The sequence below is a fragment of the Enhydra lutris genome, unplaced genomic scaffold (genome assembly GCF_002288905.1).
Source record: "Enhydra lutris kenyoni isolate GAN:26980312 unplaced genomic scaffold, ASM228890v2 scaffoldscaffold68, whole genome shotgun sequence".
NCBI classification, from domain to species: Eukaryota; Metazoa; Chordata; class Mammalia; order Carnivora; family Mustelidae; genus Enhydra; species Enhydra lutris.
Genome location: NW_019154152.1, coordinates 12,963,881 through 12,980,465, shown reverse-complemented (window position 1 = coordinate 12,980,465; position 16,585 = coordinate 12,963,881). Strand labels below are relative to the sequence as shown.

The 16,585-nt window shown below is 38.8% G+C and overlaps 1 protein-coding gene across 5 annotated transcripts in view; it reads left to right on the top strand.

Moving 5' to 3' along the window:
* LOC111159580 (C2 calcium dependent domain containing 3) overlaps positions 1-16,585 on the top strand; it is a 153,319-nt gene that overhangs the window by 70,810 nt on the left and 65,924 nt on the right. For all 5 annotated transcript variants that reach the window (XM_022522112.1, XM_022522115.1, XM_022522111.1 and 2 more), the window contains exons 17-22: positions 2,296-2,476; positions 3,919-4,102; positions 5,165-5,337; positions 7,407-7,530; positions 13,210-13,478; positions 13,625-13,714. In XM_022522112.1, the coding sequence (XP_022377820.1) occupies positions 2,296-2,476; positions 3,919-4,102; positions 5,165-5,337; positions 7,407-7,530; positions 13,210-13,478; positions 13,625-13,714 (1,021 nt within the window). The remainder of the gene's footprint in view (positions 1-2,295; positions 2,477-3,918; positions 4,103-5,164; positions 5,338-7,406; positions 7,531-13,209; positions 13,479-13,624; positions 13,715-16,585) is intronic.

Below are 16,585 nucleotides of genomic sequence, written 5' to 3'. Positions count from 1 at the left end.
TCATTCACTTTTTAGGTCATGAAACAGAGTCAAAAGAAGTTATTTGTCCAGGGTCTCATGGCTAAGAATGGAAGAAAGGCAGACACAGGCTTCTTTTTTTTTTCTTTCTTTCTTTTTAATTATTATTAAGAGAGAGATTGAGCATATATGTGATGTGGGGGAAGGGCAGCGAAGGAGGGGGAGAATCTTAAGCAGACTTACCGCTGTGGAGCCCTTTGTGGGGCTTGATCTTACAACCCTGAGATCATGACCTGAGCTTAACCTGAGACACTTAACCTGCTGAGCCACCAGGAGCCCCCAGAAACCAGCCTTCTGACTTAAAAGTCCAGTCTTCATTCTGTTGTAACATGTCCTAATATATCTTACATTTGGTGTCTTTACCAGTATAGCCAAATCTGTCTCCATATGATTTAAGTACGTTATGTTTTTAAATTTGAATGTGAATGACAAATGTGATGTGTCTAACAAAGATAGATTAGGGCAGTGTCTGTGAGTAGATTATTGTTTATTTGTATGTTATGAACTCCAAACTTTACCCTTTCTATTAGATTCTAGTGTCTATTAATAGATAATAGTTTCTTCAATTTAAGAATGACAGAAAAGCACAAAGAAAACTTATCTATAATATTCCCAAGTCTGTTTAGTGTTATATGGCCCTCATATTGCAGTGTAGATTCAAATTTTATTTTTATTATTTTATTTTTTTATTTTTAAATATTTTATTTATTTATTTGACAGAGATCACAAGTAGGAAGAGAGGCAGGCAGAGAGAGAGGAGGAAGCAAGAGAGCCCGCTGAGCAGAGAGCCCGATGTGGGGCTCGATCCCAGGACCCTGCGATCATGACCTGAGCCGAAGGCAGAGGCTTAACCCGCTGAGTCACCCAGGCGACCCTAGACTCAAATTTTATTAAATTCCATACCAAAAGTTAGAGAATGTTACTGTGAGCTTTAAAGATTAGATATCTATAAATACGGTTGTTTTTCTTCCTACATTCATGTCCCTCATCCATTTTAGCATCTGCAGAACTGAATTATTAAATTACTCTAATACTGTATGGCCAAATTAAGCAGCTGCTGAGATTATGAGAGGTTTTTTTAACCCATATTTTTCTTCTCTGGGGAATCAAATTGAAAGTTCTCTGTTTCCCTAAGTAAGATTTTGGAGCAGATATTGCTGATATGTTTTTAGAATACAAAGCAAAGACCTTATGCAATTTCTATTCCAAATTCATGGGATTATTAGTTAGAATATTAAGTACATACAGATCATACAGTTTGACCCCTATCTCAATCCTGAAGTCCCTCTTTATAAATATTCCCAATTACCAGTTGTGTCTGTTGAAGCCATAGTCAGACTTCCTGAATTCAAACCCTGGTTCTGCTGTTGTTAGCTCTGCTTGTTAAATTAGCTACTATAGGTGAAGGGCTTAGTATAATGCCTGGCTACAGTAAATAATAAAAACCTTAAATTATTACCAGTACTTCATGATACGTCGTTGATGATATGTTCACAACCTCCCTAATAGAATTTACCATTAATGAAAAGTCTCAGTGTTATTCCCAACTTCATTAAAAATAATAAGTAAATTGGGGGTTCTGGCTAGCTCAGTCAGTAGAGTGTGCAACTTTTGATCTCAGGGTTGTGAGTTTGAGCCCTACATTGGGTGTAGAGCCTACTTAAAGAAAATTAGTGTGTTAATACCTATTTGCTTCATGTATATATTTTTTATCCTATTAGGATATTCTCTTTTTTTTAAGATTTTATTTATTTATTTGACAGACGGAGATCACAGGTAGGCAGAGAGGCAGGCAGGGGGTGAGGGGGAAGCAGGCTCCCTGCTGAGCAGAGAGCCCAAAGTGGGTCCTGATTCCAGGACCCTGAGATCATGACCTGAGCCGAAGGCAGAGGCTTTCACCCACTGAGCCACCCAGGTACCCCAGGATATTCTTAATGTATTCTGTTCTTAGTGTACTAAGAATCAGGAGCCAATGTTGAATTTTATTAAATACCTTTTTAGCATTTATTGAGACAGTCATGTTTTTTCCTTTGTTCCATTAATGCAGTGAACTACATTTTTGAATTTTTTTAATATTGACCTGGTCTCGTAGTCTAGAGTAAATCTTCCTTGATCTGATTACAGTGAGCAGTTGTGAGATTTATACACAATGAAAATTAAGTATCTGTTTTAGTATCAGCTAATTACACCTATTAATCTAGACTCAGATTTCATAGAGAAACAGGAATATTCTAAGAAAGTTTTAAAGTTCACCAGTATCTCTGTTTCATTTAATAGATGGAGGACCAAAGAAGTGGATTGATGGAGCATCACTTTGAGCTCCATGTAGAGAAAGTTAAAGGGCTAGCCCCTCTTCAGGCAACAGTCTGGGGAGAAGCAGATTGTTATGTCCAATACTACTTTCCAGTTCAAGACTCCCAATCCAGTGTGCTAAAAGGATCTGAGTTCCCTGAAAACGGTAGGTTTGGGAGGTTAGAGTTTCTCGTTCTTGTATGGTTCTTTCCTTGGCTATACTTAGAATTTTGTTTTTTCCTGAGTGAATTTTGTGTTCCTAAATGTTTCTAGTCTTAACCTGGGTAGTACAGGAGATGGGCTAAGTTTTTTTTTTTTCTTATGTTATTTATTGTAACTTTTTATTTTGATATGATTTCAAATTTACAGAAAATTGAACAAAAATGGTACAAAGAACTTCTATATACCCTTCTCCTAGATCCACAAATTACTTATATTTTGCCCCATCTTATTTCATTTACATGCCTACTCACTCTTAACCTGTACACATACAATTGATTCTCATTACTCACAATAGTTAATTCTACATAACATAGCAATGTCAGGGATACTGAATTAGAGAATACCGAACCACTGCTCTTAGGGGAAATATGTACATATATATCTCACATAGATCATAATTATAAATCCTAAAATAATTTATTCTAGTAGATTTTACTTTATTTTTTGAAAGCAAGAACAAGGTTCAGAAATGTTAAGTGACTGAAGCTGCCCCAGTGATAATAACAAGGTTCACATTCAGACCCCATTCAGCTAGCCCCAGAGCCAGATATTCTCGCACTACATCACACTAGCCTCTGCCGTCTCCGTCATCTGATCATCCCTGAGAGCTGAAACAAGAAATCGGAGTGTCACTTTGTTCAAGCTCAGCTGGGAATGATCAAGTCAGGTGACTCAGATGTTTTGCCATTCCCAGCACGTCCACAAATAACTGCAAAAGCGCTGCCAGTATTGATTTGGGGGTTCAAATAAGGGACTTGGATCCAGAATATATTTTTTAAAAAACCTTACAAATAATAATAAAAAACAATCTGATTTAAAAATACTCAGAAGATCTGAATAGACATTTCTCCTAAGATGTACAAGGGCCAATAAGCACATGAAAAGATACTCAGCATCATTAGCCATTTGGCAATGAAAACCAAAAGCACCACAAGATACCACTTCTTTTCACCAAGATGGCAATAATTTAAAAACCAAAAAACTAAAACAAAGAATAGGGCTAACAGGTATTGACAAGAATGTGTAGGAATTGCAGCCCTTAGATATTGTCCAGCAACAAAAGGATCTCTTTCTTCTGTATTATCATGGAACCTTTGGGGACCATAGCTACTAGGGAAATGGACCTTGATAGAAGTAACATAGAAGATAAAGGTTTTGGTTCCAGGTCCATGACCTACTACCTCTAAGGCCTTTGGATTCACTATGGAACCTCAATATGTCCATATTCTGTCTGTTAAGTAGAAGTAATAATAGTTGCTTTGTTTTCCTCACAGGAGTATAGTGAGGATAAAATGGAATAATACTGGATATTAACATACTGTCTTACAGCATGTAAAACACTAAATGTTATGTTGGATTATTCTGAGTTGCTTTTCTTTTCCAAAGGAATCTCTTTGAAGCCTTTCAGATCTGCAACCACACTCTGTGTCCCAGATCCCATCTTTAATAGTGAACACCATCACTCTCTGCTGTTGCCAAGTGACGTTCCAGTGCAAAGGCTTCTACTGAGTGCCTTCTCTGCACAGGGGCTTGTTCCTGGTGGTGGAGTCCAGTTTGAAATCTGGTGCAGGTATAATGTGAAACCAGTTTTGTACCTAGAAAGGAAGTACGCAATCATAGATCATGCTTCCCTTGACAGCTTAGGTTGAAATGTAAGGAAGCTAAGCAATCCCTTCTACCCTACTTTATATCATCTGACTTGTTAGTGAGTGACTCTTCTCCAGATTTTACTGAAATCTGAATTATTAGGCTCTTGGGAGCAGTTATATCTCATGCTTTTAACCACGTGTAACATTTGGAAGTGAAGTTCTATCAGTTTTACCTCCTATTGCTCTTAAGTATTCGGTCACCTGTTTTCTGTTTACTGCCTTTTTTGATTCCCTCATCATATCATGCCTAAATTGCTGATGGCCTCCTGACTGGTCTCCCCGCTTCTAAACTTATTCTTATAATCCTTTCTTCCCACCACCCAAAGAGTAGCCTTCGTAAAATATAAATCCACTCGTGTCACAGACTTGACTGGAATGTAGATGCTCAACCTCCTTTGCATCCCTACTCCCAAGAAACCAACAAAAATGACAAAGGGTATGTAGATATAAAAGAAGACAGAGCATCCAGGGCAGAAGGAGGGAAGAGTACGATTCATTTGCCAGAAACTTTTCCTAAAAACAGGTGAATTTAGGTTTGATTTAAAACTGATATAAGGATGAAATATTTTGACAAGAGAAGGAAATAGAGTAGGTACTAAGAGATCCTTTAAATTTGAGGGACTTAGGCCTCAAGCCACAGAAAAAAATTGGGACTGCTCCACTTAGAACCACTTTTGCTGCTACAGGATGAATGCTCTCAAAAGTGACTACTCCCAGAAGTCCAAGTCAGATGCAGATAACCAAACAGATAACAGTTTGTAGGAAGCTGGGGTTTGTTCTGAACACAGCATATAATTTATGGAGTTCCTTCTCCACATGACAGGCAATAAATCCAGCCAGACATGACTATAACTGTCTACTACCAATACAGAACAGCCAGGCTCCAAAGATAACTTGATACCAAAAACTGATCCCTTGAGCAAATTGAATCATTTATCCATGTGATTCTTCCTACTGACAGCTTATGCTTTTGCGGCTTACAGATACTATTATCCTAACGTGAGAGAACAGGTGGTTGCCAAAGGAACCTTGCCATTATCAAGGATCTGTGCCATGATAACCATGCAGCATCGTGAGGATGTGGGGATACAGACCTTTAATCTCCCTTTAACCCCCAGGCTTGAGAACAGGAAAGAATTGAGGAACCAGTCATCAGGTAATTGAAGACTGCTTTGTCTCTCCCTTTCGAAATCAGTATACATAAATATCCCTTTTCTCTGTAAACAGTGACTCTTCATATTTTGAGAGACTTACCCTTTTAAGAATCTGATGAAAACTATGATCTACCTTCTCTTAGAAAAATGAACATATGAGTTTATTGCATGTAAATTTTGTCTAATTTTATAAAATTCATATTTCCATGGACTGTCTGCATAAATGTTGCTTGTCTCATTTCACCTTTAACTTCAGCAAGCATTTAAGAAGCCTCACAGCATAAATCCTACATGTTATGTAGGTGTACTCAGAGAATTATTCTTCCAGGGTAACGAGCAGATACGGGATTGGTGGGATACAGGTAGCATGACCAGGGAATTCACTGTAAGGGAGGAAGAGGTTAGGATTTAAAGTTGAAAGGGATTCATTAGAATTTGGAGTTTTGAATTACATCCTAATTGTTTCAGTAAGCTGACCTACCCTCCAGGTATGTCATCAGATAACTAGAACTGGCCTCCTAAATCAAGTTAATGTACTTACTTGCTGGAGACTATCTGCCAAAGCAGAAGGGGTTTTTTGCCACGATAAAGGTTGAGTTGTTCCTCCTGTCACTGATCAGCTTGTTCTGTTGTTTCTTAACGCTTTCTCTGAAATGTGATAATAGGAAGGTAGAATTTTTATAAAAGGATGGCATATAAAGGGTGTTTCAGGTGGTAGTGGTAGAAGGGTGATAGAAGTATAAGTGTGAAAACCTTTTAGAAAAGTTTAAAAAAGGGGGCACCTGGGTGGCTCAGTGGGTTAAAAGCCTCTGCCTTTGGCTCGGGTCATAGTCCCAGGGTAGTGGGATCGAGCCCTGCATCGGGCTCTCTGCTCAGCAGGGAACCTGCTTGCCCCTCTATCTCTCTGCCTGCCTCTGCCTACTTGTGAGCTCTGTCAAATAAATAAATAAAATCTTTAAAAAAAAAATAAAAGTTTAAAAAAGAAGGGCGCCTGGGTGGCTTAGGCATTAAGCATCTGCCTTTGGCTCAGGTCATGATCCCGGGGTCCTGGGATCAAGCCCCGCATCAGCTCCCTGCTCAGTGGGGAGTTTGTTTTTCCCTCTCCCTCACCATTCCCCCCACCCTGCTCATTCTCTCTCTCTCTCTCTCTCTCAAATGAATAAATTTTAAAAATCTTAAAAAAAAATAATTGGAAGTTTTAAAAAATCTGAAATTAAGTTCTGCCTCTGACATAGTTTCTTGGATGCAGAGTAAAAATAGTAACTTTTGTTCTGCTTTTATTAGTCCTGGCATACAATTGTTGGGTACCCAATGTTGGGTCCCCCAGTAATGGGTCCGTGATTAAAGGAGCGAGACTGATACAAAGCGAAGGTCAAGCAAAGCTTTATTTCACGCCAAGTATCAAGAATCAAACCGACGGTCAAACAGACCGGTCAGGGTCACCCCTTACAGAGAGGGCGACCCCTCTCTGTTTCACAGACTAGCTTTTATAGAGCAAAGGCCATGTGGTTGGACCTGGCCACGCACAGGTGGCCAATGAAATTGTAACACACAGAGAAAGCTGCACAGTCATGCTAGGTGATCAATTGAATTACAATTTACCCTAGTAGACATTTGAACCAGCCTATCACCTTGGTCAGAATTGGCGCCCAAAAGGTGCCCAAAGAGCGGGGCCCATACTCCTTGGTAACTAGGGAGACAGTATGTGCCCCCCCACTGATTGGATGTCGCCACCTGGCCTGACCCACTGTTGTATTTGGGCTTTGTTACCTGGGACTGGTTTCCCAGACTTGTTTTTAAGTAAGTTCCCCTGGGGGGGGGGGGGTAGGCAGAGTCAATTTAAGTTTTACAACAAAATGGCAGTTCAACGGGTGTGGGGCCACTCTGGCTGAATAGGCCCTTACACAATAATATAAAGTAATTCTGGCCATGGACATTTTGTCTCACTGCTAATGCCCCTTATTGTTCATTAGGGTGTTTATCCTCTTCTTTCTAACCAGGACTTGGGGTTTGGTAGAACAGATACTCTCCCAACTAACCTTTTTATCTTTTTTCCTTTTGTCCTCATTAGGTTTACTGGATGTGGGACTAAGGTACAGGCGTACTCCCAGGACAGCAGAGGGAGTTCTTGCTGCCCGAGCTGTCTCTATCTCAGTCCAGGTTATCAGAGCCTGTGGCCTGCAAGCAGCAGCCAAGTAAGTCCACCTTGGAAGAGCAGTCCTCATCTTTTTCCACTGCAGTCCACACAGCATATGAGACTCAGATATGCAAATCTTCCTTGTATACAACTTTCAGTTTATTAAGCACAGCTTTATTTTTCTTTTTCTCTTAAGAAAGCGTGTAAGAGTATACATGAGTAAACCACTTATAAACTTTATTACTTCAACTGTTATTAGCAACTTTGTACCTTAATCTTATCCTCTATTCTACTTAACCACTCATTTACACAGGCATACCCTATACCCTCAAACCAAGCCAGGACCAATCATCGCAACTCTTCTGTAATCCCATATTCAGTCTGTGATTACCACCTCCCATTTTTCTAGCTTGTTCCCCTTCAGTCTATTCTCAACACAGAAACCAGTGACCCTATGAAAATTTAAGTCAGACCTTGACACACCTCTGCTTAAAACCCATCAGTGACTTTTTCATCTCATTCAAAGTAAAAGACGACGAAAAATGGCTATGAGACCCCACATGACCTGGCTCCTTATTATCTTTATGACTTTATCTTCTGCTCATCTCCGCTCTGCTTACTGTACTCCGGCCCCTGGCCTTATTGCTTCTGAACACGCCAAGCTCATTTTCCGCTCAGGGAATCTGTCTTGCTGGTTTTTTTCTGCCTAGGGCACTGTTGCTTTATATGAAGAGAATGGCCCTCTCTCTCTCTCTTTTTTTTTTTTTTTTTAGGATTTTTACTTAAATTTATTTGTCAAAGATTGAGAGAGAGAGAGCACAAGCAGGGGGAGCTGCAGGCAGGGGCAAAGGGAGAAGCTGGGTCCCCACTGAGCAAGGAGCCCAGTGCACGACTTGATCCCAGGACCCCGGGATCATGACCTGAGCTGAAGGCAGATGCTTAACCGAGTGAGCCACCCAGGCATCGCAGCATGGCCTTCTCTTATCTCCTTTAGGCCTTTGTTCATACTTCCCTCTACCTTGAATGTTCTTCCTTTTGTCCACTAAACAAACTCCTGTTTTCTTTTGACTTGTAGCTTTTTTGCAGCCTTCCCTTATTTCTTCCTACATGTAGACAGAAGTGGCACTTTGTCCTTTGTCTTTTGTTTCTTTTGAAGGATTTTATTTATGTATTTATTTATGTATTTATTTATTTGAGAGAGAGCACAAGTAGGGGGAGTAGCAGAGGGAGAGAGAGAAGCAGGCTCCTTGCTGAGCAGGGAGTCCAGTGTGGGGCTCAATCCCAGGACCCTGGAATCATGACCTGGGCCAAAGGCAGACAACCGACCAACTGAGCCACTCAGGTGCCCCTGTCCTGTCTTTTAGCACCTTGGTTATAAGTCCATATTACTCAGTTTCAGGGATTTGCATACATGAGTTTCCCCCACTAGGCTGTAAGTTCCTCTAGTCACTGTCTGAACTCCTCTCTGCCCCCTGCCACCACATAGCATAATTCTAGCACATAACAAGTGCTAGTAAGAAAGAGAACTAAGTCAAGCTTCTACCATAGACTAGTTCACTTTGGACACAAGTTCAAGAAAAAAGTAGGTAAGTGTTCCATAATTTTTTCCCTTGTTATAACTTTAGAGTCAGATCACAGATCACTTTAACTTTAGTCTGTAAAAAACGAATTGAATTACTGCCATGTGAGATCTGACACTCAAGCAGCTGGTAAAATGTTCAGCCTGGTTAATATTTTTCATCACCAAATCTCCAAATGGACTTCCGGTGATTGCTGGAATGACTGTTAAGCAATCACTGCAGTGATTGCTGGAATGTTCATTTTGGTGTACGTGATACCAGGGCAGTTTTTAAATCATGTCATTCCCTCACATTAAAACTTTTGATGGTTTTCCCATTGTCAGTAGCAGTGGTCTAATTTTAATCGTCCATTCCTATTAACAAAAAGTTTAGCATACACTCTAAATAACTCTATACTTTTTGTGTATAAATCATCTTCATATACTTATATATTTCATATATAAATATGTTATAAAATATATTTTTATATAAAAATTACATACTTATATACTTCATGTATAAATACATTATAAAATATATAATAACATACACAAAACAAAATAACATACACAAACATATACAAAACTTAAACATGTGAGATAACAAATATAGACCTTTTAATGTTTTTTTCCTATGCCCATGTAGTTTATCTTATATATAAACCCCCTAGGTTATACACACTCTAGGGACTACTGGTTCAGGAGAAGCTCTAACCTGCTCAACTTGGCATTCAGAGCCCTTCTTAATCTCAGTCTTGAAAGAAGAGTGGGAGTTACCAAAATGCCCAAGAGAAAACTATTCTGTTCACAGGGAAGAACATGTGCAATGCATGGAGGCATGAAACTTGTGTCCAGGGAGTACCTGTTCTGTGTAAGACCCAGCCGGGGTCAGAATTTGCAAATTAACCACAATTTAATTGGCAGAGAAGGACTTGGAGCTTAGATACTCAGTAGCTCTCTCCTAGATAAGCTCAGTAGTCCCTCTCTCGGGATCATAAAAAAAGTCAGATCGGGTGGCAGGCAGTTTGTTGTAAGCCCTTTTGGTCTGTGTTACTGTTTCAAGAAGGAAGGGTAAGAAGCCAAGGGCAGTTCTAACACTATATTCTATTTATAGTTTGGGGCAGTCTTACAGACTATGTATAAACATATACAGACAGGGTATAATGGAAACAGAATTGCACTAGAAATTGGACTCCTTGCCTTCTAGTCCCATTTTCCACTAGCTGTATGTGATCTCGGGCTAGTTTCTTTACTTCTCTGTGTCTAAGTTTTTTCATCCAAAAAATGAAAATTATGAACACCTCTCCTGATTTTATAAGGATCAGTATAAGAATTATAATGTATATATATATACACAAATATACATATTTATATTATATAATATAAATATAATTATATAATTATAATTATATAAATATATATTGTATATAAATATAATTATATAATTATAATTATATAAATATATATTGTATATAAATATAATTATAATTATATTACATATTATAAATATATAATATATAATATAATATATAAATATACATACTTATATAATATAAATATGAAGTCATTTTATAAATTATTACTATACAAGTGATTAGTTCCATTTGTATAGATAATTAACATTACCCTTCTTAGCCAGCAAAATATAGTAAAATCAGAAATAAGTTTTACTTTGCATCTTATTGAAGATAGGAATTCTTGGTATCCAGATAGCAGATCCTCTGAAGTCAGCCTTCTCTTACCAAGAGACACCAGCCCTCAGGGCGCCTGGGTGGCTCAGTCAGTTAAGCATCTGACTCTTGATTTCAACTCAGGTCATGATTTAAGTAAGGGTCTTGAGATCAAGCGCTGCATCTGGCTCCCTGCTCAGCGTGAGTTTGCTTGAGATTCTTTCCCCCTCCCCCATCCCCTGCCTGAACACACTCTCCATCTCTCTCAAATAAATAAATAAATCTTTAAAAAAGAGAGAAACGCCAACCCTCATCTTAAGTGCCAGTGGTCTTCCTGAAAATACATTTTCAATGTCTGTGTAAACAGATCCCTTCTTTCTTATTCATGAGAGTCTTTTAACTAACCTCATCTTTACCTGAGAATGAGTAGAAAATTCGTGAACATACATGGGTTCACTGATTTGCTGGTGAAGTACTAGCAAAAAGATAATTGGATCAAAGGAAGAGAAATCATAGTCTAGATATAGACAGTCATTTATTTGACAGCAGAGGCCCTGCAATACTTACTAAATTCCACAAGAGTAAGAAATTATAGTTATTTCACTACTATATGTATCTAGCTCTGAGCCCAGTGCATGACACACAGAGCTGATGCTTGGGAAATAATTACCGAATGAATAAATTCAGACCGGCTTTGGGCCCAAACTTTCTTTGCTATCACTGCCATCTCTGAGAGTTTCCTATATTAAGAGTCCTTTCATGACCCATAGGCAGGTACTCTGCTTTGTATATATTATATAATTTTTATGACACTACTTGAACATTTTATCCTTGTTTTTTTAGCCACTACTAGCATTTGATTTATTTCCCTCATTTTTCCTATGCACAATATACATTTCTGAGTATGCTGTTGTATAGACATATACCAGTCTACTTTAATGATCATTTTAGGTTAATTTCATTAGAAATGAAAATGCAGTACACATATAACTATGCATAAACCTTTAGTATTTGTTGTATCCTTATGCTATCCTCATTTTAGTAAAGAAGACAATGAAACTTGGAAGAGTTTGAATAACTTGTCCAAGATCACACATTTAATTAAATGATAGAGCCAAGATTAAAACCCAGATCTATGTAACTCCAGATTACTATCCTCTAAAAATGCATATCAAGAACAATAAAGAAGGAACCCCTCTGAATGCTTTGTGGCTATCAGGAAATGCTTCAAAAAGAGGTGACCTCTTTGGGATGCCTGGTTGGCCCAGTTGGTAGAACATGAGACTCTTGATCACAGGGTCATGAGTTCAAGCCCCACATTGGATGTGGAGCTTACTTAAAAAAAAAAAAAAAAAGTGTATAAAAAGAGGTGACCTTTGCCTCAATGTCAGTTTTATAACCTTGGGGAAGTTGGGATGAGGGAGTTTGTCTCATACTATACCCACACATGAAAGACTTGATGACTTTTTACGTGTATCGGTTAAAGGTGGATAGGTTCTGTCTGTGTGTTGTGGTACATCTCTACTGAGAAAAACAGCCCCAGAGACATCTGGAAACTGATCTGACACTTGTAGCTTTGCTTGGCGTTTTCATGCTGAGCATAAACAATCTCACAGAACAGCAACATCAGATAAGGCTGCTTTGCAATCACATTGAAGACAGAAAAAAATAAAGTTACTCTGTAATCTTGTCTAGATACAAACCAAAACAAGGTCATTATGAATCACAAAATACCTAACATCCCCCCATCTTGGCCAAAATGAGTTACTGCTGCTGCTTTACCAGTTACAGCCTTAGCCTTATTCTAGTCTTCCTTCCTTCCTAGGTAAGATTCATTAGAACAGGGGCGCCTGGGTGGCTCAGTGGGTTAAGCCTCTGCCTTCAGCTCAGGTCATGATCTCAGGGTCCTGGGATCGAGCCCCACATCGGGCTCTCTGTTCAGCAGGGAGCCTGCTTCCCCCTCTCTCTGCCTCTCTGCCTACTTGTGATCTCTCTTTCTCTGTCAAATAAATAAATAAAATCTTTAAAAAAAAAAAAGATTCATTAGAACAGCAATACAGAGAGCAAAGCCCCACTTCCTTGAACAACCTCCAAATCCACAAATGAGTTGAGTGCTATATAAGTCCTTTCTGATAGCTTTTTACTAAAATTCCCCATAATTTCCCTTGGTATATATTCTTTCTCATCATAATGAACAATTAAACCAACTTGTTCAACTACCATTGCTCCCTGGTAGTCTTTGGCTGAAGGTCATTGACAGTACAAAGGAGTGTTCTTGGAGTATCACTCTGATAAACATGTGAATGTTGTCTTCCCCCATCCCATACACATACACTATGATCTAAATGATTACTAAGAAAGCACATTATGGCTCTGCCCAAAGCCTAGATAGGAAATACAGGGTCAGTTAGTGTTCCTGGTAGCCTCATGAAAATAGTGCAGATGTTTTCTAGGCAATCCAGCTGACTTTTGATACTACCATCTCATTCCCATCCTTCTTCCTTTACAGGGCTCTGGCCGAGCAGGAACCCGCTCTACAGTTCAGTGCCACAGTCGGGGTCAATGCCTTTGTCACCACTCATCTCTCCTTCCTACCCAAGGGAGAACAGCGCCGAACCCGCCCCATAGCCTGTTCCTTCTGCCCTGAGTTCTCCCATCACATTGAGTTTCCATGCAACTTGGTGACTCAGCACTGCAGTGGAGAGGCCTGTTTCCTGGCAGAACTGTTGGAATTTGCAGAGGTCACTTTTGCTGTTTATCATGAAGATACCAAGTCAGGTGAGCACCAAATGACTAACCACAATCAGAATTAAAAGGGGCTCTGTTTTGAATATTATAGCTCTTCCTAGAAAATACATGCTGAAATATTTAGCCTTTGGTCAGTAAAGCACTAAATAATTTCTCTTTTTTGTTTGATTTGATAGCCAGTGATATAACCAGTATTCAGTCATTCAGAGATTATCTGCTTGGAGTAGTAAAGGTTCCAACAAAAGAGCTGCTGGTCAAGAGATCTGGTAAGGGTGCTGGATAATCACTTTCTAATTCTACCCCTTCTCATTTCCTTCCTACAAGAGATCATCTTGCATGGCTCCCTGTAAGATATGCAGATGAAAACATGACCCCTAACAAATACTTTGAATTCTTGCAGGTACCTTAGAAGTTTACTGAAAAGTATTTTAAGTCCTCTCCTAATCATTTCGAAAGTTTTCTAACAAAGTAACTCAAAGCTTTGTTTGTATTGTCGTCTTACTCCAGGAAAGATGATGATGATGGTGATATTACAAATAGTAAATATGGTGATACATGTTACCTAACATTCTGTGAACTATTTCCTCAGATACTGTGTGAGCCTCATTATAACCCTGCTTGATGGGAATACAGGGTCTTACTATTTTTATTTTACAGATGAGGAAACTTAGGCTCACAGAATTTTAAGTGATTTGCCAAAACCACACAACTAGTGAGTGGTGGTACAGGAAATCAAGTCCAGGTTCACCTATTCTTTTTCACTGTACCTTCTTCTCTCACTGTAGAAGGAATAAAGAATGAAGTAACAACCTAAAAGGGGACAGCCACCAAGGCAGTCTGGAAATAATGCACCTGTCCTACTTAACTGCTAGCTCAGTGACCTTGACCCTTCTGAGCCTCAGTTTTCTTATCTCATGAATGGAGACAGTTAATCTTGACAGGTCTGATGGAGCTGATGAAATCAGATATTTAAAGTACCCAGCACATTGCAGGGACTCGATAAATGTCAGCTTTCCTTTTCTTGCCCATCATCCTCCCTAGAATTGTGTATTCTAATATCCAGAATCCTATCACACATCTCCTGAATTTAATTCTGAATTAAAATTTGAGCAGTACTGTCTAACGGGTACTCTGTGTGCTTGCCAGAGAAAAGTCTGTACAACTTGGTATAGAGGGTTTCTCACTTATGTCACTTATTTGTTCAAGATGGTAGCTATAATAATCCAGGCAGGTCTCTGAGCTTCCATTTTCTCATCTGTAAAATAGGGATTATTATCCCAGTTATCAGGAGAAGTAATATATATGTGAATTATTATATATGAAGCCCTAAGAGTATGTCTGACACACAGTGGATACTCAGTGAAGAGTAGCTTTTATTATTTTGAAATCTAGTGCCTGGTCCTAAGTGGCAGTTCCTTCAGTGGGAGACTTAGGACTAGACCCTAGATCTCCTGACCCATGCCTTTTCCTCAGTATTTATAGCACTTTTATAACATTTCACTTTTTTTCCCCTAAGTGATATGTATGTGTTTTAATGGGTTCAAGTGGAATGATTTAGGATGTAGGCAAGTTTTGTTTTAGTTCCTCTCAGTGTATTTCTCCTCTTCTCCATCCCTCATGTAGACACAGTACTGAATTATACATTCTTAAATTCAGGAAGGCCTGTAGAAGCCTAATTTCCTCATTTTGCTGATGAAAAAACTGAGGGTTGGAGAAATGAATTGGTACATGGATCATATGAGGCAAGTTGGTTGTTGTTGTTTTTTTTTTAACATACAGTGTTATATTAGTTTCAGGTGTACAGTGTAGTGATTCAGCCACTTAGTACATCACCCCGTGCTCATCACAAGTGCACTCCTTAGTCCCCATCACCTAATTCACCCATCTCTCCACTGGCCTCCCCTCTGGTAACCATCCGTTTGTTCTCTCTAATTAAAAATCTGTTTCTTGATTTGTCTTCTCTCTCTTTATTTCCCCTTTACTCATTTAGTTTTTTAAATTCCACATATGAGTGGTGTCATATGGTATTTGTCTTTTTCTGTCTTTGTTTAGCAGTATACTTTCTAGCTCCATCCCTGTCACTGCAAATGGGAAGATTTTATTCTTTTTATGGCTGAATAATATTCCATTGGGTATATATACCACATTTTTTTTTAAGTTTTTACTTTAGTTATAGTTAACATACAGTATTATATTAGTTTCTGGTGTACTATGTAGTAATTGTAGTAATTCAGCAATTCCATACATTATCCTCTGTTCATCATGACAAGTATACTCCTTAATCCCCACCACCTATTTAACCCATCCACCCAACACCCCTTCCCCTCTGGTAACCATCTCTTTGTTCTGTGTAGTTAAGAGTCTGTTTCTTAGTTTGTCTCTCTTGCTCACTCTCTTTTTCCCCTTTGCTCATTTGTTTTGTTTCTTAAATTCCACACAGGAGTGAAATCCTTTGGTATTTGCCTTTCTCTGAGTTATTTCACTTAGCCTTATACTTTCTAGCTCTATCCATGTTATTGCAAATGGCAAGATTTCATTATTTTTTGTAGCTGAATAATATTCCTCTGTGTGTGTGTGTGTGTGTGTGTGTGTGTGTGTGTGTGTCTCACATCTTTATCCATTCGTTGATAATGTACACAGCGTGGGCTGCTTCCGTATCTTGTCTATTGTAAATAGTGCTACTGTAAACAGAGGTGTGGGTATCCCTTTGAACTAGTGATTTTGTATTCTTTGGGTAAATAGCCAGTAATGCGATTCCTCAATCATAAGGTAGTTCTATTTTAAACTTTTGAGGAACCTCCATATTATTTTCCATAGTGGCTGCACCAGTTTTTATTCCCACCAACAGTGTAAGAGGGTTCCCCTTTCTCCACATCCTCGCCAATACCTGTTGTTACATGTGTTGTTGACTTTAGCCATTCTGACAGGTGTGAGGTGATACTTCATTGTAGTTTTGATTTGTATTTCCCTGATGACAAGTGATGATGAGCATCTTTTCATGTCTGTGTTGGCCATCTGCATGTCTTCTTTGGAGAAATGTATGTTCATGTCTTCTGTCAGTTTTTTAATTGGAGTATTTGGTTTTTGGGTATTGTGTTGTATAAGTTCTGTATATGTTTTGAATACTGACCCCCCCC